The sequence below is a fragment of the Geotrypetes seraphini genome, chromosome 2, assembly GCF_902459505.1.
Source record: "Geotrypetes seraphini chromosome 2, aGeoSer1.1, whole genome shotgun sequence".
Lineage (NCBI taxonomy): Eukaryota > Metazoa > Chordata > Amphibia > Gymnophiona > Dermophiidae > Geotrypetes > Geotrypetes seraphini.
The window spans coordinates 515,639,957-515,667,125 of NC_047085.1; the positions used below are offsets into that span (position 1 = coordinate 515,639,957).

Consider the following 27,169-nt stretch of genomic DNA (forward strand, 5'->3'; position numbering starts at 1 on the left):
GATTTTCATAGTCCACCAGTTTCTTCTGCAGTTCTCTGATCAGTTTATTATCTTCCTTTGTTTGTGCTGCAGTCATTTCTACCTGATCCACTCTGGATTTCTAAAACTGTCATTTTCTGATTCACTGCCTCCAATTGCCTGTTTATATTTAAAACCTCTTCTTTTACTTCACTTATGCTTTCCGCGTTTTTTTGAATTTGTTTTGAGATTTTTTTCAGTTCCGCCATTATTTCTTTCCTCCCACTTTCCTCTTCATCTGGAAGCGGGGCTTTAGCTGCGGCCACCATGTCCTGTTTGAGGCGCTTTGCCGTGCCAGCATTTGCGAAAGCTGAATCAATCTTTCCCTGTCTTGTGCTTGCCATACTCATATATCTCCCGGCACAAGAAAAACTTGAAATTTCTTCAAAATAAGGTACTGTATATTATTTTATAAATTGCTGCCTGGGGAACAGAGAGACATGATCACACGTCCATGTATTGCACGTGCCAAGCCGCGCCCCTATGATTGGAAAAAATTTAAAAAGCCACAGAAGTTTGTAGAGCTTTCATGAGCTGCAGACCTTGAATCTCTAATTCCTTAGCAACAGCAGCAGATGAATCCAGAGACTAGTGGGATAGCACACATCTACCAGCAGGTGGAGATAGAGAGACTGAATAACAGGTGTCCCTCTTGGATGTAACTCCTCCTGTTCTTCAGTATTCTATATCTCCAGCAGCCGTTCCACTGGCTCCTGGATTTTTTGCTGTGTTTGCCCTGTGATTCTCCTGTTGGGAACTGCTCTTCAGTGAGATAGGGGTGTCTGGCTGAGCGGTGATGACTTTGTGGGTTACACCTGGGCCCCCCCAGGTCCCTTCCCCACCAGCGGGACAGCGGCAAGGTCGGGAGCCCCGCTCCAGCAGGGCATGTGAACACGACTCCGCCCATCCCCTGATCCAGCGGGAAACACTTTAAAAAAGGCAGCAGCAGGAATGGGGTGCAGCCGTTTGGCGCTAAAGCACGGCAAAGGCGCGTGTGCCATAGCATGCGCCTTTGTGAAGAGACTGAGCGGAGAGACGAAAAGTCTGAGAATGAACAGAAAGACTGATACCAAAGCCACCTGCTAAGTATAACAACTTGTTTTAGCTCTTAAAAAAAAAAATCTAACAATATGTAATACTATTAATGGGTAGAATGTACTAGATGAAATTAGTGAGTAGAATGTACTAGACCAGAAATTAGTAGGTAGAATGTACTAGACCAGAAACTCTATATCCTCACTGAACTATGTGTGCATTTATTTTCGAACCAATTGAGCAGCATAATAAGGGAAGCATAATCTATTTGTCTGAACGTCAAAAAGTCTGACTAATGATTGTTTGAACTAAAAATCTGACTAGTGAACTATTATCCTAGGACAAGCAGGCAGCATATTCTTAACTGATGAGTGACGGCACCGACGCAGCCCTGGTACGGACAATTTTAGAGTGATTGCACTCTAAGAACTTAGAAAATTCTAGTTAGGCCGCACCGTGCATGCGTGAGTGCCTTCCCGCCCGATGGAGGCGGGCGGTCCCCAGTTTCTTAGTTTCCGCGGAGCTAAGAAGACGCGTTTTTTCCAACGGCTGTTGAAAGACTTTTTCTCTTGCCTTCCCGCTTGCGCGTTTTTGTCTTGGAAGCTTCTCTTCCTTTTTCTTTCTGTCTTGTTTTTGTCTCTTAAAAAAAAACAACAAAAAAACGTTCTTTTTTTTCGGCTTGCCCCGGCGGGGCCTGTTGCCATGATCGAAGCCTCAGCCTTCAATGTAGCGGAGGCCTTCTTTGCCTTCATGTCCCCTCAGCCAGGATTTAAAAAGTGCCAATGGTGTGCGCACCCCATCTCTTTGACCGACCCGCACAATTGGTGTCTCCAGTGCCTGGGTCCGGATCATAGGGCTTCCTCCTGCACCCCTTATGCTACTCTTAAAAAGCGCATCTTGAAAAATCGACAGATTCAACAAAAACTTCTGTTCGGTGCCGTGATGGCTGATCCCTCGGCATCCACACCGACGTCGGCGGCTTCTAAGCCGGCACCCACTTCATCAACGCCGCACAGCGTTGCACCTTTCAGGTAAGCCAGCTAAGAAGCCTTCCTCCTCCTTGGAGTGCCCTCCGGTCGCTATGGCAGAGAGTCCAGTCCTGCTGACCTCGAGGCGCCCTCGTAAACGCTCCACCCCTATAGAGGTGAGTGCATCCTCCTCGGCCTCCTCATCCTCTGGGCGTCGAGCGGCACCGCAGGTACCACAGAAAAAGAAAGTGATGCCGGTGCCTTCCTTGGATGACCGTATTGCGGCTGTCCTTCAAGTCCAACTTAAAGAGCAAGTACAGCTGGTCCTCCCTGCTCTGTTAGGCACCGAACCGTCCAGTTCCGGTCCAGTCTGAGCCTCCGGTACCGGCCATGGAACAGCCGCTATTGTTGGCTTCTGCTCTATCGGTACCGGTCCACTCTGCCTCGTCGGTCTCCATGCCGGTCTTGTCTGCGGAACCGAGAGGCCTCCATTGTGCTGTTCAAATGACCGAACCTGCACTGATATCTGATCACTCCCGGCACCGACAACCTATTACTTCCCCGAGTACCACATCTTTGCGATCCGGAAAGTCGGTACGCAAAACCCGGCATACTGAACCTTCGACACCGGACTCCCGGGGTCGTGGTTCTCAGATACGGGATCCTGATCTTTGGGATGACTCCGATGAGCCTTTGATGTCTGATGACGAGGTTTCTTCAGCTGAACAAGACCCCTCTGTGCAGGAATCTTCTTCTAAACCTGACCAATCCTCCTTTACAACTTTTTTAAAGGAGATGTGTCAGTCTCTTTCTATTCCTTTGGAGATTGAATCTAAAAAGTCTAAAGCATTTCTTGAAGCTTTAGACTTTGATCACCCTCCCAAGGAATTTCTCAAATTACACCTCCATGATATTCTACGAGAAACTTTCTACAAAAACTTGGAGACACCTTTAACCATCCCTGGTGCCCCTCGCAAATTAGACACTTTATACAAGGTTATTCCCATTCCAGGCTTTGACAAGCCTCAACTCCTGCATGAATCCTTACTTGTGGAATCCACTTTGAAAAAGACTGCGGGCTCTAGTGTCTATGCTTCTGTCCCTCCTGGCAGAGAGGGTAAGGCCATGGATAAGTTTGGCAAGCGTCTCTATCAAAATGCTATGCTAGCCAATCGCTGAGGTAATTATGCCTTTCATTTCTCATTTTACCTGAAGCATCTTATCCAACAACTTTCTTCTTTTGAGAAATATCTCCCTGATCGGAAGCTTCCCTTATTTCACCAATACACTTCTAGTTTATTGCAGCTTCGCAAGTTCATGGTGCGTTCGATTTATGACACCTTCGAACTCACTTCTAGGGCTACGGCAATGGCTGTTGCTATGAGACGTCTGGCTTGGCTTCGAGTCTCAGAACTCGATGTCAACCACCAGGACCGCCTTGCCAATGCTCTGTGCTTACGTGACGAGTTGTTTGGTGACTCTATGGATTCTACCACTCAAAAGCTGTCTGCACATGAGACTAGGTGGGACACATTGCTGAAAAACAAAAAGAAGCCTCCACCTCCTCGTCCTTTGAACACCTCTCAGTTCTCTCTACTTCTTCGGGAGGTTCAATCCCTTCTTCTTCTGAACACCATAGAAGAAGTTCCTCTAGATCAAAAGGGGCAGGGATTTTACTCCCGCTATTTTATGGTCCCCAAAAAAACCAGAGACCTCCGACCCATATTAGATCTCAGGGATCTCAACAAATGTTTGGTCAAAGAGAAGTTCAAAATGCTCTCTCTAGCCACACTTTATCCTCTTCTCTCTCAGAACAACTGGCAATGCTCCCTCGATCTCAAAGAAGTCTACACCCACGTACCGATCAATCTGGCCTCCAGACAGTATCTCCGGTTCATGATCAATTGCTGCCATTACCAGTACAAAGTGTTACATAGAAACATAGAAATAAACGGCAGATAAGGGCCACGGCCCATCTAGTCTTCCCACCCCAGTGACCCTCCCCTACCTTTCTCTGTGAATAGATCCCACGTGTCTATTCCATTTGGCCTTAAAATCAGGTACGCTGCTGGCCTCAATAACTTGAAGTGGAAGACTGTTCCAGCGATCAACCACCCTTTCAATGAAAAAGAATTTCCTGAAGTCCCCGTGCAGTTTCCCGCCCCTGATTTTCCACGGATGCCCCCTTGTTGCCGCGGGACCCTTGAAAAACAAGATATCTTCTTCCACCTCGATGCGGATCGTGAGATACTTGAATGTCTCGATCATGTCACCCCTCTCTCTGCGTTCCTCGAGTGAGTATAGCTGCAACTTCGGTCTGGCCTCCTCTCCCAGGGTATTCACCAAATGTCTCATTGTGGTGGCCACTTTTCTACGCTCTCACCATCTCCAGGTCTTCCCTTACCTGGACAACTGGTTAATCAAGGCTCATTCGTCTCAGGCAGTGGCTTTGGCTACCAACCAGACCATCCTTTATCTCCAAATTCTGGGGTTCGAGATCAACCTGCCGAAGTCCCATCTCATCCCCACTCAGCGACTTCAGTTCATTGGAGCAATACTAGACACTGTTCTCATGAGGGCGTTTCTTACATCCAACCTCCTTCAGACCCTTCTTCATCTCTGTCAGCAGGTGCTCCCACAGCTTTCTATCTCTGGGAAGCAAATGATGATTCTCTTGGGTCACATGGCCTCGACAGTTCATGTCACCCCCTTCGCACGTCTTCACCTGCATACCCCTCAATGGACCCTACCTACCCAATGGTCCCAGGCGACGGATCCTTGTTCGCGACACATATCTGTGACATCGTCTCTTCGACAGTCTCTACAATGGTGGTTGAAATCTTCAAATCTCTCCAGAGGTCTTCTGTTCCATCTGCCTCCTCATCATCTGGTCATCACCACAGACGCGTCCCTATATACCTGGGGAGCTCACTTGAACAATCTTCAAACTCAAAGTCTTTGGACTGCCCAGGAAAAGAAACACCATGTCAATTTCCTGGAACTCAGTGCGATGTTTTATGCCCTCAATGATTTTCAGCATCTTCTATTTCCTCAAGTACTACTGCTTTGCACAGACAATCAAGTTGCAATGTACTACATCAACAAACAGGATGGGACGGGCTCTCGCCGGTTATGTCAGGAGGCTCAAAAGATTTGGTCTTGGGCGACAGCTCGCCAGTTATTCCTGAAAGCTGTCTACATTCTGGGAGAGCAGAATTTCTTAGCAGACAAGCTCAGCAGAATTCTCCAACCTCACGAATGGACTCTCGATCCCTTGACTCTTCATACCATTTTTGCTCAATGGGGCGCTCCTCAGGTGGACCTTTTTGCGGCTCCTCACAATCATCAACTGCCCCGATTTTGCTCCAGACTCTACTCCCCTCATAGTCTGGCGGCAGAGGCATTTCTCCTGGATTGGACCATTCTGTTCCTTTATGCCTTTCCCCCTCTACCTCTCATGTTACGAACCTTATTCAACCCAAGAGGGAAAAAGCCACCATGATTCTCATCGCTCCACGGTCCCAGGCAACATTGGTTCTCCCTTCTTCTTCAACTCAGTTCCAGGGAGCCCATACTTCTTCCAGTGTTTCCTTCTCTGCTTACTCAGCATCAGCAGTCCCTTCTTCATCCCAACCTACAGTCTCTGCACCTGACAGCTTGGTATCTCTCAGGATGAGCTCGTCTCACTCTCTTCTTTCTCAGCCTGTCCGTTATATTCTTGATGCTTCCAGGAAGCCGACCACTCTTCAATGTTACCAACAGAAGTGGACCCGGTTTTCTTCCTGGTGCTTTCGGCATCATCATGATCCCACTTCACTAGCAGTAGAACTTGTGTTGTATTGTCTTCTTTCTTTGTCTAACTCTGGTCTCAAGTCTACCTCTATCAGAATCCACCTCAGTGCCATTACTGCTTTTCATGAGCCAGTTCACGGAAAACCTCTCACGGCTCATCCTTTGGTTTCCAGATTCATGCGGGGGCTTTTCAAGGTGAAACCACCTCTCAAGCCCCCTCCTGTGGTCTGGGATCTTAATGTGGTTCTTTCCGCCTTAATGAAGCCTCCTTTTGAACCCTTGGCCAAAGCTCATTTCAAATTTCTCACTTGGAAAGTCATCTTCCTTATTGCTCTCACCTCTGCCAGGAGGGTCAGTGAGTTGCATGCACTAGTTGCAGATCCACCTTTCACTGTCTTTCACCATGACAAGGTGGTTCTGCGTACACATCCAAAGTTTCTCCCTAAGGTTGTCTCTGACTTTCACCTTAACCAGTCCATTGTCTTACCTGTATTCTTTCCGAAACCTCATTCTCATCCTGGGGAACAGGCATTGCATACTTTGGACTGTAAGCGTGCTTTGGCTTTCTATTTGGAGCGCACTAAACCTCACCGCTCATCTCCTCAACTTTGTCTATCTTTTGATCCCAATAGATTGGGTCATCCTGTTTTTAAGCGTACGCTATCCAATTGGCTTGCTGCTTGCATCTCGTTCTGTTATGCTCAGTCCGGACTGACACTGGAAGGTTCTGTCACGGCCCATAGGGTTAGAGCTATGGTAGCATCTGTGGCTTTCCTCAGATCAACTCCTATTGAGGAAATCTGCAAAGCTGCTACTTGGTCCTCAGTTCATACTTTTACGTCTCATTATTGTCTGGATGCATTCTCCAGACGGGATGGTCACTTCGGCCAATCTGTTTTACAAAATTTATTTTACTAATGGCCAACCTTCCCTCCATCCCTCTTTTTGTTAGCTTAGAGGTCACCCATCAGTTAAGAATATGCTGCTTGCTTGTCCTGGGATAAAGCACAGTTACTTATCGTAACAGGTGTTATCCAGGGACAGCAGGCAGATATTCTTACGTCCCACCCACCTCCCCGGGTTGGCTTCTTAGCTAGCTTATCTTAACTGGGGACCGCGCACCTCCGTCGGGCGGGAAGGCACTCGCACATGTGCGGTGCGGCCTAACTAGAACTTTCTAAATTCTTAGAGTGCAATCACTCTAAAATTGTCCGTACCGGGGCTCCGTCGGTGCCGTCACCCATCAGTTAAGAATATCTGCCTGCTGTCCCTGGATTACACCTGTTACGGTAACTAGCTGTGCTTTACCATTAGAGGACAGAATTAGAAGACAGAACTTCAAAAGTCTGACCAATGTTTGTGAGCAAGACCAATGTTTGTTAAATGTTTGTTGAATTTAAAAGTCTGACTAAGAACATAAGAAGTTGCCTCCACTGGGTCAGACCAGAGGTCCATCGTGCCCAGCGGTCCATAAGGTCCATGACCTGTGAAGTGGTTCCTGACCATTTCTATTACCTACCGCTACCTCTATCTGTACCCCTCAATCTCCTTATCCTTTAGGAACCTATCCAAACCTTCCTTGAATCCCTGTAATGTGCTCTGGCTTATTACAACCTCCGGAAGCGCGTTCCATGTGTCTACCACCCTTTGGGTAAAAAAGAACTTCCTAGCATTTGTTCTATACCTGTCCCCTTTCAGTTTCTCCGAGTGACCCCTAGTACTTGTGGTTCCCCACAGTCTGAAGAATCTGTCCCTGTCTACTTTCTCTATGCCCTTCAGGATTTTGAAAGTTTCTATCATGTCTCCTCTAAGTCTCCGCTTTTCCAGGGAGAACAACCCCAGCATGTTCAACCTGTCAGCGTATGAAAGGTTTTCCATACCTTTTACCAGTTTAGTCGCTCTTCTCTGGACCCCCTCAAGTACTGCCATGTCCTTCTTGAGGTGTGGCGACCAGTATTGGACACAGTACTCCAGATACACGATACAGCGGCATGATGACTTCCTTCATCCTGGTTGTGATACCCTTTTTAATGATACCCAACATTCTGTTCGCTTTTTTTGAGGCTGTCGCACACTGTGCCGATGCTTTCAATGTTGAGTCCACCATCACCCCCAGGTCTCTTTCAAAGTTGCTCACCCCTAGTAATGATCCCCCCATTTTGTAGTAATGGTGGACACAACACTAAAGGCATCGGCACAGTGCGCCACAGCCTCAAGGAAAGCAAACAAAATGCTTGGCATCATTAAGAAGGGCATCACGGCCAGGACGAAGGAAGTCATCCTGCCACTTTACCGCACAATGGTACGCCCGCATCTGGACTACTGCGTCCAGTACTGGTCGCCGTACCTCAAGAAAGACATGGCAGTACTCGAGGGAGTCCAGAGAAGAGCAACTAAACTGATAAAGGGTATGGAAAACCTCTCATACTGACAGGCTAGAAAAGCTGGGGCTATTCTCCCTAGAGAAGTGGAGACTTAGAGGAGACATGATAGAAACCTTCAAGATCCTGAAGGGCATAGAAAAAGTGGTCAGGGACAGATTTTTCAAATTATGGGGAACCACAAGTACAATGGGGGCACTCGGAGAAATTGAAAGGGGACAGGTTTAAAACAAATGCTAGGAAGTACTTTTTCACCCAGAGGGTGGTGGATACATGGAACGCGCTTCCAGAGGCTGTGATAGGCAGGAACACGTTACAGGGCTTCAAAGAAGGTTTGGATAGGTTCCTAGAGGAGAAAGGAATTGAGGGGTACAGATAGGAGTAGAGGTAGGTTATAGAGATAGGAGTAGAGGTAGGTTATAGAAATAGTCAAGGACCACTGCTCAGGCAATGGGCCTGATGGGCCGCCGCGGGAGCGGACCACTGGGCGCGATGGACCTCTGGTCTGACTCGGCGGAGGCAACTTCTTATGTTCTTATGTTCTCTCCTGACTCGGCAACCCTATTACATCACCAAACTGAATCGGGACTCAAGCGTGGCAAAAATCCTCCACCCCTCCCCACCGTCGCTTGCTGCCAACTCTCTTTAAACCCTGCAACCCTCTCCCATTGACAGAGCTGGAGAGCACTCCGCCTTTACCCACCACTACAATGATTGCCACACTTAGTACCACCATGAGAACCACCAAAATATCCACACCAAAATATCCACAAGCAATCCTACTGATAACCCTGCTCCTAACTGACTGGAAAGCAACTGCAAACAATATATTACCAATACCAATCATAGCAAATTCCAAAGAAATTTCCCATCCAAACTGGCATCTCACAATAGAGAGAAACTCAAACTATCAGTCTTACACATACCAACCTGCTCCACAATCAACAAGCAGAAAACCAACAAACCCATACAAGACCAATAAACAACCCCACCAAAGATCACTCATATACCCGAAAACAACTCACAACACACCAATAGAATACACCACTCTCAAATGTGCATATGTGAACATCAGAGCCATAGGCCCTAAAACATAACGCATAAAAACTAGTAGAAGAAGATAACCTAGACTGCCTCTTCCTCATAGAGACATGGCTTACCTCTGATTTGGACCCCAGAATAACTGAAGTTTGCCCAAAGAGTCACAAACTAACATTAGTCTGCAGAGAAAATAAAAGAGGAGGAGGAATTGCCATCATAGCCAGAAACACCATAAAACTAAAAATACAAGACAAAACAACCAACCCATTCATGGATTTATTAGCCAGTCAACTTTCAAGCACATCACTTAAAGGAACTCTAACATGCATACTATGCTACATAACCCCAAGTAACTGGAACACAGCGAAACCAATATTTGAAGAATTTATATAGCGAAACTCACTAACGACAACCTACTTCTAGGAGACCTCAACTTCCACCTCGAAAACCAATCCTGCAAACATGTAGAAACCTTATTATCCTATCTCGAGGCCTTAACATATAAAATCTTAGATCCTCAAACCACACACGAAAAAGGACACCAACTCGACATCGCAGCCTACATGTCCCAACAGCCCACACAACCAGAGATCCAAACGGAAAATGGAACCGTTCCCTTTGGTCTGACCACTACACATACTCCTTCGAAATCAATTGGACCAATAACAAAAGCATTCCAATTACTCAACAAACAACTTACAACTGACGCAAACATATAAATCCCACAACATTGTGGACAAAAACAGACACCATAATCCAATATTACACACCCAAAGACTTCATCTCACAATGAAACCATCTAAGTACTGCAACCCTGGATGAACTAACCCCAGAGAAACCCAAAACCAAAATCCACAGAAAATCAGACAAGTGGTTTGACAATGAAGTACTCCAACTCAAAAGACAATGCAGATAACTAGAAAGAAAATGGAGAAAAAGCATCAAAGAGTTCACAAAAACAGCATGGAAAATAATAAACAAAAACTGAAAGAAAAAAGAAAGACATACTACTCAAAACAAATAGGAGAAGGACCCCAAGACACAAAAAAGCTATTCCAGCTACTAAAAGTTCTTACAGACACCACACCCTACCTAGCCAACAGCAACTCCTCCCCTCCTTCAGCCATTCTCTTAGCCACATACTTCAAAAACAAGATCGCAAACATCAGAGCCACGTTCAGTGGAATCCCCACTCACATAGAAGAGACCTCATTCCCCCCCACAGAAAAAGAACCAGTCACAGCAGATAGAACCTGGTCCCAGTTCTCATCCATACAATGGTCAGACTTCAACAATCTATATAATAAATACAGCCACACAGCATGCGATCTTAACCATTGCCCTCCATACCTACTGAAAGCCTCAAGTACACTATTCCATTCCCTGCTTCTACAATGGATACAATCTTTACTATTATAATAATAATAATTTATTCTTGTATACCGCCACACCCCAAAAAGTTCTAGGCGGTTCACATCCATTAATTAAGATCTGTGCTGATGCACGGATTTACAATATTTTGAACAGAGTTACAGCAGTAAAGAAAGGGAGCGTGGGAGCGATATACAGAGTTTTATATACAGTGGGTCATTTCCCACAAGAACTCAGCGAAATCATCATAACTCCGATACTAAAAGACCGCAAGGGAGCAATGGACCAACCATCCAAGTACAGACCTATAGCCTCAATCCCACTGTACGTCAAGCTGATGGAAGGCCTCGTAGCCAAAACCTTAACCTCATACATAGATAAACACAACTTACTCTACCCCACACAGTCTAGCTTCAGAGCCAACTACAGCACGAAGACCCTACTAGGAACACTATGGACACTGTCAGACAACACCTCTGTACAGGCAAGAAAATCCTGCTCATACAACTAGACCTCTCTGCAGCCCTCGACCTGGTTGATCACGACATTCTCCTACAAACATTAGACTCCATAGGAATCTCAGGCAAGGTACTTTCATGGTTCAAAGGCTTCCTACAATCCAGAACTTACAGGGTTAAAACAAAGCGAGAAAAATCAGAACCTTGGTTTAACCCCTGCGGAGTTCCCCAGGGATCACCCCTATCACCCACACTATTCAACATAGTAACATAGTAACATAGTAGATGACGGCAGATAAAGACCCGAATGGTCCATCCAGTCTGCCCAACCTGATTCAATTTAAAAAATTTTTTTTTTTTTTTTTTTTTCTTCTTAGCTATTTCTGGGCGAGAATCCAAAGCTTTACCCGGTACTGTGCTTGGGTTCCAACTGCCGAAATCTCTGTTAAGACTTACTCCAGCCCATCTACACCCTCCCAGCCATTGAAGCCCTCCCCTGCCCATCCTCCTCCAAACGGCCATACACAGACACAGACCGTACAAGTCTGCCCAGTAACTGGCCTAGTTCAATCTTTAATATTATTTTCTGATTCTAAATCTTCTGTGTTCATCCCACGCTTCTTTGAACTCAGTCACAGTTTTACTCTCCACCACCTCTCTCGGGAGCGCATTCCAGGCATCCACCACCCTCTCCGTAAAGTAGAATTTCCTAACATTGCCCCTGAATCTACCACCCCTCAACCTCAAATTATGTCCTCTGGTTTTACCATTTTCCTTTCTCTGGAAAAGATTTTGTTCTACGTTAATACCCTTTAAGTATTTGAACGTCTGAATCATATCTCCCCTGTCTCTCCTTTCCTCTAGGGTATACATATTCAGGGCTTCCAGTCTCTCCTCATATGTCTTCTGGTGCAAGCCTCCTATAATTTTCGTCGCCCTCCTCTGGACCGCCTCAAGTCTTCTTACGTCTTTCGCCAGATACGGTCTCCAAAACTGAACACAATACTCCAAGTGGGGCCTCACCAATGACCTGTACAGGGGCATCAACACCTTCTTTCTTCTACTGACTACGCCTCTCTTTATACAGCCCAGAATCCTTCTGGCAGCAGCCACTGCCTTGTCACACTGTTTTTTTGCCTTTAGATCTTCGGACACTATCACCCCAAGGTCCCTCTCCCCGTCCGTGCATATCAGCTTCTCTCCTCCCAGCATATACGGTTCCTTCCTATTATTAATCCCCAAATGCATTACTCTGCATTTCTTTGCATTGAATTTTAGTTGCCAGGCATTAGACCATTCCTCTAACTTTTGCAGATCCTTTTTCATATTTTCCACTCCCTCTTCGGTGCCTACTCTGTTAAAAATCTTGGTATCATCTGCAAAAAGGCACACTTTTCCTTCTAACCCTTCAGCAATGTCACTTACATACATATTGAACAGGATTGGCCCCAGCACCGAACCCTGAGGGACTCCACTAGTCACCTTTCCTTCCTTCGAGCGACTTCCATTAACCACCACCCTCTGGCGTCTGTCCGACAGCCAGTTTCTGACCCAGTTCACCACTTTGGGTCCTAACTTCAGCCCTTCAAGTTTGTTCAACAGCCTCCTATGAGGAACTGTATCAAAGGCTTTGCTGAAATCCAAATAAATTACATCTAGCATATGTCCTCGATCCAGCTCTCTGGTCACCCAATCAAAAAATTCAATCAGGTTCGTTTGGCACGATTTACCTTTTGTAAAGCCATGTTGCCTCGGATCCTGTAACCCATTAGATTCAAGGAAATACACTATCCTTTCTTTCAGCAACACTTCCATTATTTTTCCAACAACTGAAGTGAGGCTCACCGGCCTGTAGTTTCCTGCTTCATCCCTGTGACCACTTTTATGAATAGGGACCACATCCGCTCTCCTCCAATCCCCAGGAATCACTCCCGTCTCCAGAGATTTGTTGAACAAGTCTTTAATAGGACTCGCCAGAACCTCTCTGAGTTCCCTTAGTATCCTGGGATGGATCCCGTCTGGTCCCATCGCTTTGTCCACCTTCAGTTTTTCAAGTTGCTCATAAACACCCTCCTCCGTGAACGGCGCAGAATCTACTCCATTTTCTCGTGTAACTTTGCCGGACAATCTCGGTCCTTCTCCAGGATTTTCTTCTGTGAACACAGAACAGAAGTATTTGTTTAGCACATTTGCTTTCTCCTCATCACTCTCCACATATTTGTTCCCAGCATCTTTTAGCCTAGCAATTCCATTTTTTATCTTCCTCCTTTCACTAATATATCTGAAAAAATTTTTATCTCCCTTTTTTACATTTTTAGCCATTTGTTCTTCCGCCTGTGCCTTCGCCAAACGTATCTCTCTCTTGGCTTCTTTCAGTTTCACCCTGTAGTCCTTTCTGCTCTCCTCTTCTTGGGTTTTTTTATACATACCCTCCCTGAGCTCCTACCTAGACAAACATGGCATAACCTCATACATCTATGCAGATGACATCACTATTCTTCTCCCCTTCGACCACTCAGAACCCACCATGACAACCACAATACACAGAACACTGGAAACAGTAGCAACATGGATGACAGAGCACAAACTAAAACTTAACCCTGACAAAACAAATTTCTTCCTCCTAGAAAACACTAAAACTCCTGCCTTAACAAATCTAGTAATAAACTCGATCTCATACCCCATCCAACCCACACTAAAACTTCTGGGAGTACTAATTGACAGCGGCTGTACCATGCAACCACAAATCAACAAAGTAATAAAAGCATCATTCATGACCATGAGAAATCTAAGACAAATCCGAAAATTCTTCAACAGGAAACAATTCCTACTTTTGGTACAATCTCTTATACTTGGACTAATAGACTACTGCAACATACTATACCTCCCATGCCCAGCGACCATGATAAAACAAAAAACAATACAAAATACAGCCCTAAGACTCATCTACTCATTGAAAAAATATGACCACATCACACAAGCATACCATGACTCACACTGGCTCCCAATACAAACAAGAGTACACTTCAAATTCTACTGCCTACTATTCAAGGCTATTAATGGAGAAAGCCCAACCTACTGGAACAACCGATTAACTCAATCCTCCTCAACCAGGCACAGAAGAACCCACTCACTATTCACACACCCACCATCCAAAAATGTCAAATGAAAAAAACTATGTGACAACCTAATGGCCACCAAAGCAGCTAAACTGGACAGACAACTCACCATTCTGCTGTCCTCGACCACAGACTACAAAACCTTCAAGAAAGAAACTAAAACCCTACTCTTCAAAAAATACATAAAACCTATTTAACATGACCAGTTCCTACCCAAACCCCACCAACCCACTCTATACCCTTAACATACTCTAATTATGCTTCTAATTACCCAACATTTATCACCTTAAGATCTCGACAACTCTTTGGTAATTCTTATGTAACTCTTACGACATCTCTTATGCTATGTCACAATTCTTGTAACTCTTATGACATCTCTTATACTATGACGCAAACCATTAAACAAATTAGAATGGTTAGTGGACTTTTAGTTCAAATCCTGTAGTATTAAAATTTTAAATTTAAACTGTGGGACAGGCCTCAGAACATGGAGTTGATCTTTCCCATATTTGGGACTTCAAAAAGAAGAAACCATCTTCTCTTGTACTCTTTTTAGCATCATAGGCTTGAGACCAACCTCCCTACCAACTAACTTTATTATTTAATTAATTTTAATTTACTCTATTCCTTCCTTTAATTCCTTCAACTTTAATCACAATTAAAACTTCTTCACTCTTAACTGTAAATATCCACCTACCAATCTAAATACTCGGAACCATTAGGGAACTCTGCAATTTTATACTGTAAATAAATTATTATAAAGTGCTTCATATTAAAGTGCTTAAAAGTGCTTTAAATATATTATATAAAGTGCTGCAGTTGATCTATACTTCAGTTCATCTCAATTCATATAGTCACTTTTAAAAATACTGTGTAGAGTGTTTCGGTTCATCTCAGTTTTTATAGTCACCATTCATTTCAATTCAATTAATGGCGATTCTCTCAGTTCAGTAAATGGAAATTCAATTCAGTTCATTTCCTCAAATGCTTACGATACTTAAATTCATTAACTAAACTGGTTTATAATTCAATCGGAACTCAAGAGGCGTTGCGATGCAGCGGGTATAAGCCAGTCCTGCGAAACGTAGGCCTCGTTGGACGACCACAATTAAATTTTAGCAACGGCTGTTACTCTGAAAAGGAGTATACCTGAGTGGATTTAAGCTAAGTACAATTTAATCCTACTTGAATTATAAACCAGTTTAGTTAATGAATTTAAGTATTGTAAGCAAAAAGGCGCAGGCGTGAGGAGCAAGCAAACAGTCTAAAATGTACTGTTGGCTGTTTTAGCTTAATCACTTTCGGATGAGAGGCAGAGACTGCTCCTATTATCTTTTGTTGATTATCATTTGGCACTTTTAGCACATTTTTTGGTGCACTAGTATACGCTTAATCACTTTCAGGTGAGCCCGAGGATGTTTCACAGACTACGCCCATGTGGGCATATTTATGTAACAGCTGGCGCATTAGGGGCTGTGTAAACCCCATTGTGAGCTGTGCGACTGAGGGCTCCCCATTGTGACAAACCTGCTGTATCCTAAAGGTTAGTCACAGAGACATATAGAAAGAGATACAAACCCCGGTGCAGAAGGGCTGACCAAGTCAGGGTCTGGGGGAGTATATCAGCTGACTATCCTGTAAAAAGCGAGGAAGAAATGGAAATAGAACAAAAGAGCTGTAACTTTCCTGATGCAGTCCTAAAGCCAGGCAAGAAAGTTCTGCCTTGCTATTATCCAGTGCCTATTAGGCAGAAGGCAGATCAGCAGGGTGCCCGGAAAGAAACGATTCAGGCAGAGGGAAGAAAACTCTCCCCCCTGCAGCTTCAGGGGAGTGATTTCTTCCCACAGCTTAAACCGAGGCTCTGTAGAGAGCTAAGGAGGACGGAGGAGGGGCTGGGCTGGAGAGTCCCAGGAAGACAAGCAGTGCAGGGACAGAGAGTCCAGCGTGAGGCTGCCCTTCCTGAGGGACAGCCAGGTGGGAGATTGCAGTCAGACTGGGATATGATAGAAGAGCCAGTAGTGAACTCTGTAGTATTGAGCCCATGATGACAGAGGAAAGTAATGCTCCAGGTGAATGCCAACCTGAACCCATGGAGACAGCGTAACCCTGTGAGTTTTAAGGGAATGTTTTTGTCTTACCTTTTTGTTCCTCCATGGCTTGCTGGACATACAGCGAAAAAACAATGAAGTCTTTGAGTACAATACAATGCAGTGCAATATAGAAGAGCTGGACATACAGCGAAAAGGAAATAATGAAGTCTTTGAGTACATGGCTGTTTGTATATAGTATGGTAACATTGTAGGGACGGGTTTACAATAATAATAATAATAATTTTATTTCTTATATACCGCTATACCCTAAGTTCGAAGCGGTTTACAGTGAAAGTCGTGTCTAGCGAGAGTACAGTGTTACCAGTAGGATACAGGATAAAGTGAGCAGGTACTGGGTGATTACAATAGGTAATAACAAGAAAGCAGTTACAGGATGTTTACAATAAGATACAGGGTAATGGGTGTTTACAATAAGGTACAAGATAATAACAAGAGTACAGTTGCAGGATGTTTACAAAGATACAGGATAAAACAAAGTGAGCAGGTACTGGGTGTTTACAAAAGGTACAAGATATTTACAAGAGAACAGTTACAGGATGTTTACGATAGGATACAGGGTGTTATAGTAAGTTATAGGCTGGTGCAGTATGAACAGTTACTAGAGATCAATGCTGTTACTAGAGATCAATAAGAGTAAGTCAATGGGGAGCAGGTCGTACAGAGGGGTAAGCAGTGAAGGTTTTGGTAGATCTTGGTCAATGGGAAGTAGATCGAGGAGATTTACTAAGTAGGGTAGGTCATACAGTGAGGGGAAGAGGTGTAGACTTTAGGCATTCCTGGTCACGAATCGGTTGAAAAGGTTGGTTTTGATTAGTTTTCTGAAGTTGAGGTAGGATGAGGAGTGCATGATGGTGCTGCTTAACCAGTCTTTCTGTAGGCTTGCTTGGAAGGCAAGCGTTCTGTCAAGGAATCTTTTGTATCGGCAGGTTTTTTCTATAGGGTTGCTGAGCATTCGTATTCTGCGTGTAGGCCTGGTAGAGCGGTCTAGTTTGAAGTAGGAGACCAGGTACAGAGGGGCCAAACCGAGAGTGGATTTGAAACAGAGACATGCGAATTTGAACAATACTCTTGCCTCCAGGGGCAACCAGTGGAGTTTTTGGTATTAGGGGGTAATGTGGTCCCACATCTTTAGTCCGAAATTCAGTCGCACCGCTGAGTTTTGTATAATTCTGAGTTTTTGGACGTTTTTCTTGAGTGACCCCAGGTAAATGATATTGCAATAGTCAGGTAGGTTTAGGATGGAGGATTGCACCAGTAGGCGGAATGATGTTGAGTCGAAGTATTTTCTGATGGTTCTAAGTTTCCATAGTTTCGAGAAGCCCTTTCTGATTAAAAGCTCAGAATGCGTATCCAGGGTGAGATTTAGGATCAGGGAAGATTAGTTTTTCTACCTTTTGGATTTCTTCCCCTTTTTTGAGTTTTTCTGATATTATTCTATAGCTGATAGTCAGCCAGTGTAATTGGGAGAATAATATATAGACAGCCCAATAGTCAAGAATTGAGATGGAACCAGAACCAGTGAAGGTAACTCCAGAAGAAAAGCACTAGAAAGCTCATTCCAGAAAATTGTTGTTAGGAGATTCCATCATCAGCGGCATTAACCTTGGAAAACAAGTCAAGGAGCCTAAAATAGTGAAGTGTCTCCCAGGATCCTCAGCTTCCAGGAATCCCAAACAAATATTATCTCTAATTAGGCAAGAATCTAGGAATTCTAAAGCTGATGTTGTTATCCATTTGGGTACAATGACCTACCAGCAATACCCCACTTGTGGTGCAGAAAGCTTTTCTTTAGCCGGGGGAAGGGTTAAAACCTTTTTGTAAAGACTGTAGCATTTTTGGAAGTACTGCCTACATATGGAAAAGGAGAGGGAAGAGTAGGAAATAGTGAGATCTTCAAGAGGTGGCTCAGAGCCTGGTGTCATCACGAAGGCTTTAGGTACAGAGGAGGATGAGGAAATACATGGAAAAACAAGAGACTATATTGTAATGACAGGTAAAAGGATCCTTGCTGAGAAATTCAGGACATGGGTTTCTAGACGTTTAAACTAGAAGGTGGGGGTGGCATAAGCAGGACACTAACGGTGGCCACCCCCAGCAAAGACAAGATAGCAACGTACACAACGATATTAGTGATACCCTTCTTAGCAAGAAAACTGGCAGTGAGACTAAAAAAAAAATGAAATTGCCCCAGAAAAGTAGCTGGAAAGCAAAGACCACAAACGCTCGCAATCTAGGCAGCCAGCAACCCAGGGAATTTAAAGAAAGCAAAGGCAAAGTCCCAATCCCTCCCGAGAGTTCACCTCAAGGAGCAAGACCCGATTCAGTTTTAGAATCACTCTTTGGCGATAGAGATGACATGTTTGGGTCACTCGGGAAAGTCCAAAAAGAGGAGCAGAGCAGCAATCACTAGGAAATGGTCCATCATACAAGCAGCAGTAGCAACGCTGACCATCCCAGCACGATCCAGGCAGTGGTGGAGTCAGGTCAGACCCTGAAATGATGCGGATGTACAGTGGCGACATTCAGTGCTGTTAACCGCATAGCTAACTGGGCAAGTAAGACCAGTCCTGTGTCCAGTTAGCTATTTGGGAACCAGATTTTTAATGCCGGGGCCCAGATATGGCCCAGTGTTGACTGTCTGGGACTAATGTAGTTCTAAGTTATCAGCTGTATAGAAAATGTTAATTGCCCCAGCTGGATATTGATCCGTAACAATTAACCCTTTCTTTGGTATTGTTGCTCTCGTTCAACATCAAGTTATGTAAAAAAAACTTTGCTCCATCTGCCAATTAAACGGTTAATACAAGCAGGAGTAAAATTAATTACTTAATAAAAGCTTTATCAAGGATTTTATATTGTATCTAAGAATGCATATAATACAAATGAGAAACATTCTATATCTTTATATTATGATACAAAACCATTTTTTTTAAATCATCAAACAGGTTTAAACTGTCTTCAGAAGATCCATGAGAGTGAGAGGCCATTCACATGTCCAGAATGTGGCAAAAGCTTTATTCAGCAATCACATTTAATAACGCACAGGAGGATTCATACTGGAGAGAAACCATATACCTGTTCAGAATGTGGTAAAAACTTTTGTGTGCAGGCAGCTTTAAAAATGCACGAGAGCATGCATACTGGAGAGAGACCATATACATGTTCAGAATGTGGGACAAGCTTTAATCGGCAAACACATTTAAAACTCCACAAGATGAGTCATACTGGAGAGATACCACATACCTGTTCAGAATGTGGGAAAAGCTTTACTCAGCAATCATATTTAATAATGCACAGGAGCAGTCATACCGGAGAGAAACATTATGCTTGTTCAGAATGTGGTAAAAGATACAGTCGTCTTTCAACTTTAAAAATGCACAAGAGGATTCATACTGGAGAGAAACAATATAACTGTTCAGAATGTGGGAAAAGCTTTAATCAGCGATCAGATTTAAGAAAACACAAGAGGATTCATACTGGAGAGATACAATATGCCTGTTCAGAATGTGGGAAAATATATAGTCGTCTTTCAACTTTAAAAATACACAAAATGATTCATATTAGAGAGAAACCATATACCTGTTCAGAATGTGGGAAAAGCTTTATTCAGCAATCAGATTTAATAACGCACAGGAGCATTCATACCGGAGAGAAACAATATGTGTGTTCAGAATGTGGGAAAAGCTTTACTCAGCAATCATATTTAATAACGCACAGGAGCAGTCATACCGGAGAGAAACATTATGCTTGTTCAGAATGTGGGAAAAGATACAGTCGTCTTTCAACTTTAAAAATACACAAAAGGATTCATACTGGAGAGAAACAATATAACTGTTCAGAATGTGGGAAAAGCTTTACTCAGCAATTATATTTAATAACGCACAGGAGCAGTCATACTGGAAAGAAACCATATGTCTGTTCAGAATGTGGGAAAATATACAGTCGTCTTTCAACTTTAAAAATACACAAGATGATTCATACTGGAGAGAAACCATATACCTGTTCAGAATGTGGGAACAGCTTTCGTTGTCAGTCAACTTTAAAATTGCACAAGAGGATTCATACCAGAGAGAAACCATATACCTGTTTAGAATGCGGTAAAAGATTCAGTCATCTTTCAAGTTTAAAAAGGCACAAAATGATTCATATTAGAGAGAAACCATATATCTGTTCAGAATGTGGGAAAAGCTTTACACAACAATCAAGTTTAAATGTTCACAAGACGATTCATACTGGAAAGAAACCATATATCTGTTCTGAATGTGGTAAAAGCTTTATGTACAATTCAGAATTAAAAAAACATGAGAGGATTCATACTGGAGAGAAACCATATATCTGTTCTGAATGTAGTAAAAGCTTTATGTACAATTCAGATTTAAAAAAACATGAGAGGATTCATACTGGAGAGAAACCATATATCTGTTCTGAATGTGGTAAAAGCTTTATGTACAATTCAGATTTAAAAAAACATGAGAGGATTCATACTGGAGAGAAACCATATATCTGTTCTGAATGTGGTAAAAGCTTTATGTACCATTCAGATTTAAAAAAACATGAGAGGATTCATACTGGAGAGAAACCATATATCTGTTCTGAATGTGGTAAAAGCTTTATGTACCATTCAGATTTAAAAAAACATGAGAGGATTCATACTGGAGAGAAACCATATACCTGTTCTGAATGTGGTAAAAGCTTTAATCGCCAATCATACTTAAATGTTCACAAGAGGATTCATACTGGAGAAAAACCATATACCTGTTCTGAATGTGGTAGAAGCTTTAATGGGCAATCACATTTAAATGTTCACAAGAGGGTTCATACTGGAGAAAAACCATATACCTGTTCTGAATGTGGTAGAAGCTTTAATAAGCAATCACATTTAAATGTTCACAAGAGGATTCATACTGGAGAGAAACCGTATAGCTGTTTAGAATGTGGTAGAAGCTTTAATAAGCAATCACATTTAAATGTTCACAAGAGGATTCATACTGGAGAGAAACCATATACCTGTTCAGAATGTGGTAAAAGCTTTATGCAGCATTCACATTTAAAAAAACATGAGAGGATTCATACTGGAGAAAAACCATATACCTGTTTAGAATGTGGTAGAAGCTTTATGCAGCATTCACATTTAAAAAAACATGAGAGGATTCATACTGGAGAGAAACCATATACCTGTTCTGAATGTGGTAGAAGCTTTAATAAGCAATCACATTTAAATGTTCACAAGAGCATTCATACTGGAGAGAAACCATATACTTGTTCAGAATGTGGTAAAAGCTTTACTCGGCAGTCAAATTTAAATGTGCACAAGAGGCTTCATACTGGAGTAAAACCATATACTGTTCAGAATGTGGTAAAAACCTAAATGAAAATCACATTAAAGAGATACAAGAAGATAGGTATAGAAAAAAGGTGTATATGAATATCCAGGAGTGGCGGAAAGAGCAACTGTCAAGCAGAGATTTCTGAGAGAAAATATTGGCATTTCCTGCTCTCTTATATAGCTTTGGTATCTTTGACTTTTAGTGTATGTCTAGACTGTACTTTCTTAGATGTGAAGAGGGGATGAGCCTCATAGAAATAGATTTTAGACAGTGCTTACCGCTGAATATTGACCTATAACAGTTCAGCAATTCAAACTGGAAAACAATTATGTATAAAAGCTGTGATTATCTAAGAATACACAAAATAATCCATGAGAGAGAGAAATATTGTACAGCTTTATAATGACTTTAGAGGATCCATGAGAGTGAGAGGCCATTTACATGTCCAGAATGTGGTAAAAGCTTTAATCCCCAATCAAATTTAAAACAGCATAAGTGGGGGCACTAGAGAACCCAAGCAGCATGGAGGCTTGAGACACGAACTCCCGCCAATGATTCCGCTAATTGAAATTTACTCTCAATAATTCCCTACAACATTGCGTTTATCAAAGCTTGAACTACTACTATTAATTATTTATATAGTGCTACCAGACATACAGAGCACAAAGAGTAAGAAAACAGTCCCTTTCAAAATAGTTTACTCACTATATGGCAACTCCTCCAGCCCCTTAACCATTTTAGTCGCTCTTCTCTGGACCCTTTCGAGTAGTACTGTGTCCTTCATGTATGGCAACCAGTGCTAGACGCAGTACTCCAAGTACACCATGGCCCGCTACAGCGGCATGATAACCTTATCCAATCTGTTTGTGATCCCCTTCATAATTATTTCGCGCATTCTGTTTGCCCTTTTCACTGCCACCGTCACACATTGCATGGAAGGCTTCATTGACTTGTTGATCAGAACTCCCAAGTCTCTTTCCTGGGTGGTCTTTACAAGTACTGCCCCGGACATCCTGTATTTGTGCATGAGATTTTTGTTACTGACATGCATCACTTCACACTTATCAAACATTGAGCCTCATTTGCCATGTCGATGCCCATTTCTCGAGCTTGATAATGTCACTTTTTAGATCTTCGCAATCCCCCTGTATCTTCACTACTATGAATAACTTTGTATCTTCCGCAAATTTAATCACCTCACTCGTCATACCAATATCTAGATCATTATCCTATGATACTGTGATATTTGGTATGGATATGAGAGCAAAAAGTCAGACTTCTGCGAATAACAATAAATTATTACTAATAATGATAGGGGTTGCCATTCAACAAATCACATATAATTGGAAAGACTGGAGGAGATTAAATTATAACTTTTGGTGGAATTCTTTATGCAATATCTATAAAATGGAAAGATTTACTGCGTTACAAAAGGGATATTTTAAGAAATTTTAGGATGTATGGAAACCATTAACAAAATATTGTCAGGATTAAGTAAAATTATTTCCCTTATGTTTATTAGTTTATGAGGTAGGGAAGGGATTTTTTTATTTTTTATTATTACATATATCATACAATAATGGAGTATATGGTTGGGGGGGATGGGCGAGGGATAGGGATAAGAATATATGTAATATACCAATGATTGTTAATAAGTGATGTATTTATTGTTATTGTGAATGAAAATATTAACACTTAATGTAATTTGTGAAAATGAATAAAGAATTATTTTAAAAAAAGAGATTTTTGTTACTGACATGCATCACTTCACACTTATCCACATTGAGTCTCATTTGCCATGTCGATGCCCATTTCTCGAGCTTGAATATGTCACTTTTTAGATCTTCGCAATCCCCCTGTGTCTTCACTACTATGAATAACTTTGTATCTTCCGCAAATTTAATCACCTCACTCGTCATACCAATGTCTAGATAATTTTTAAAGATGTTGAAGAGCAGAGATCCAAGCACTGAGCCCTGTGGCACCCCACTGGTGATGCTCTTCCAGTACGAGTATTGTCCATTTACCCCCACTCTCTGTTGCCTATGTTCTAGCCAGTTTTTAATCCACGTGAGTATTTCACCCTCAATTCCATGGCTCGCAATTTTCCGAAGTAGTTGTTCATGTGGGACTTTGTTGAACGCCTTCTGAAAATCCAGATATACAGTGTCGACTGGGTCGCCTTGTCTAACTGCCTGTTTACTCCCTCGAATTAGGGCAGTACGTTCGATAAACAAGATCTTCCTTTGCTGAAACCGTGCTGGCGGGTCCTCATCAGACCGTGTTTGTCAAGGTGATCAATGATCCGGTCCTTTATCAGCACCTCTACCGTCTTTCATGGTACTGAGGTCAGACTCACCGGTCTGTAGTTTCCCAGATCTCCCCTCAAACCTTTTTTGAAGATCAGCATAACATTTGCCACCTTCCAGTCTTCTGGAATCTTTCCCGATTTGATCGACAGATTGGCTATTAGTTGAAGCAGTTAAACTATAGTCCCTTTCAGTTTCTTGATGACTCTCAAATGGATGCCATCCAGTCCCGGGTATTTATCGCTCTTAAGCCTATCTATCTGCCTGCATACCTCTTCTAGACTGACCGTCAACCCTGTCAGTTTCCCGTCTTCATTTCCAGTATATAGCCTGATGGGTTCTGATATGCTGTGTATATCCTCTTTGATAAATACAGACGCAAAAAATGTGTTCAGTTTGTCGGCGATTGCTTTGTCCTCCTTTAGCACGCCCTTTATTCCATGGTCATCCAACGGTTCCACCGCTTCCTTCGCGGGTCATTTCCCCTTAATATATTGAAAGAACAGCTTCAAGTTTTTTGCCTACTTGGCTATTTTTTCTTCGTAGTCTCTTTTGGCCCCTTTTACTGCCTTATGGCACCTGCGTTGATGGTGGGGCTTGACGGACAAACTCGGGTAATTCCAAGCTAGGGGACAGCGAGATAAAAGGAACAAAGTCTGGAATTGGCAGTGGAGGAGAAGGGTGACTTATCTGAGGAACGGAGTTCTCTGGGAGGTGTATAAGGAGAGATATTGAAGGGCTGCAGAATGAACACACTTGTAGGTCAGCAATAAGATCTTGAACTGTATGCGATGGCAGATAAGGAGCCAGTGAAGTGACTGACTTAAGGAGAGGGACGACCTGAGCACAGCGAGGTTAGCAGAAGGTGAGTCACGCAGCAGAGTTTTGCACAGATTGTAAGGGAAAGAGGCGACACTGAGGCATACCAGTTAGGAGCAGCTTGCAGTAATCTAAGTGTGAAGTTACAAGAGCTTGGACAAGGGTCCGGGTAGGGTGCTCAGAGAGGTAGGGGCGAATTTTGGCGATATTGAAGAGATAGAAGCGACAGGTCTTAGCAGCTTGTTGGATATACATAGAAAATGAGAGGTCAGAACCGAAGATTACTCCAAGGTTGTGAGCAGAGGAGACTGGAACAATGACAGTATTATTTATAGAGATGGAGAAAGGAGGAGGAGGAGCAGAGGGTTTAGGAGGAAAGAGGAGCATCTCAGTCTTGGACATATTTAGTTTCAGATGACGGCAGGACATCCAGGCAGCAATGTCAGCCAAACAAACAGAGACTCTTTCTTGGACTTTAGGTGAAATTTCAGGTGTAGAGAGGTAGATCTGGGAGTCATCAGCATAAAGGTGATACTGGAAGCCATGGGAGGAGATCAGGGCACCGAGGGAAGAGCTGTAGAGAGAGAAGAGAAGAGATCCTAAGACACAACCCTGGGGTACATCAACTGCTAGCGGGGTAGCAGCAGAAGAGGACCCAGGAACACATACACTAAAGGTGCGTTGAGAAAGGTAGGAGGAAACCAGGAGAGGACAGAATCACGGAATCCAAACAAGGACAGAATATCAAGGAGTAAGCTGTGATTTACAGCAGTGTTCTTCAACCTTTTTACACCTATGGAACGGCGGAAATAACATCATTATTTCGTGGACCGGCAAACTAATAAGAATGAAATTTTTTAAAACCCCATTGCCGTCCCGTCCCCGCAAGCTCGGTCCCGTTAACCATATGATCCCATCTGCACAAGCCTCAAATAGTTATGATTTTATATTGAACATATTTTATTAAAGTATAAAAAGAAATAATATTCTGTACAATTGTCATTTTATAAATATAAATAATACAGGGCAAGGATCAACAAAACCCCCGTCTCCCCTCTCCTTCACATATATCCCCTCTACTATCAAGAAAACTGAATAAGCCAAATTATTACAGAATGCTACACAAATATCATGCTAACAGAATACCGCAGTCACACATGGCAGGAATGGTGTTAGGGGAGTGCAACTAGGGCAACTGCCCCATGGTCAGAGAGAGCCCTAAGCCAGTTGGAAGCTGAAGACGCACTGCCTGGGCTTTGCACTCCCCAGTTATGTCTAACATCAGCTCTAGCAGGATACATATTTTAAATCTGATATATTCTAATCACCAGATAGAAATAAAATTATTTTTTTCTACCTTTGTCGTCTCTGGTTTCTGCTTTCATCGTCTTTTCACTCTCTTCCATCCAGCGTCTGCCCTCTGTCTCTTCAATCCAGCATCTGCCTCTTCCATCCACTTTCTGCCCTCTACCCCTCTCCCTCCCATATGGTATCTGCGTTCTTTCTATGCCCCTCTCTCCTACACCAGATCTAGCATCTTTGTCCCTCTTTCCTTATTTTTCATCTGACACCCTTCCCAGTATTAATCTCTCTCTACCTTGTCATTCCTCTGTCTTTCCCCTTTCCCTCATCTGATCTCTCCATTCCATCCTGACTCCTTCCCCTCCTCTAATCTCCCTGCCAGCTGTTTCCTTCCAATGTTCCTCCTCCCCTGTCCAGCAGTACCTTCTCTCTTTCTTCCTCCCCTTATCCAACAGTAATTCTGTCCCTTCCCTTTCCCTTCTCCCCTGTCAGCAGTAGCCCCTTCCCCTCCCTTGTCCAGGAGTACCCCTTCTCCCTTCCCTCTCCAGCAATTGCTTCCTCTATGTAGGCTAGCGTCAGCTCTGTGTGATTTTAACTTCGGCACACAGCTGCCCCTAAGCAGTATTTTAGCGCGGTTTCATGAGGCAGCCTCGGGGCCTTTGGTAGGCCGGCGCACTTCGATGATGTGATGTGGGCCGACCTACCAAAGGCCCCAAGGCTGCCTCATGAAACCGTGCTAAAATACCTCTTAGGGGCAGCTGTGTGCCGAAGTTAAAAGCACACAGAGCTGCCCCTGCTTTTCTGGGGGTGCGGAAACATACGTGACAGGAGTCAGTGGTGGCAGGCAGGAGTGCCGGCATAGCGAAGGCAACAGGAAGTTGCACGTCAGCTGATGCCGGCACCTTTTGCTGCGGCGGGTTCCTGCGGACCGGCAAGATTTTTTTTCGGACCGACACCGGTCCGCAGACCGGCAGTTGAAGAACTGTGATTTACAGTATCAAAGGCAACAGACGGGTGAAGAAGGAAAAGGATAGATCTGGCAATGAACAAGTCAACTATATTCATATCACAATTTAAAAGAATTGATTATTAATTTAAATAGTGCTCAGACCCACAAC

General features: G+C 43.3%; 1 protein-coding gene across 3 annotated transcripts in view; it reads left to right on the forward strand.

Moving 5' to 3' along the window:
* LOC117354636 (oocyte zinc finger protein XlCOF6-like) overlaps window positions 1-27,169 on the forward strand; it is a 149,501-nt gene that overhangs the window by 90,675 nt on the left and 31,657 nt on the right. For 2 of the 3 annotated variants that reach the window (XM_033932458.1, XM_033932460.1), the window contains one exon: window positions 19,240-22,362. In XM_033932458.1, the coding sequence (XP_033788349.1) occupies window positions 19,240-21,662 (2,423 nt within the window). In that variant the 3' untranslated portion in view covers window positions 21,663-22,362. Of the gene's footprint in view, window positions 1-19,239; window positions 22,363-27,169 lie in introns of those variants that run through there. The other variant, XM_033932463.1, reaches the window with a different exon arrangement.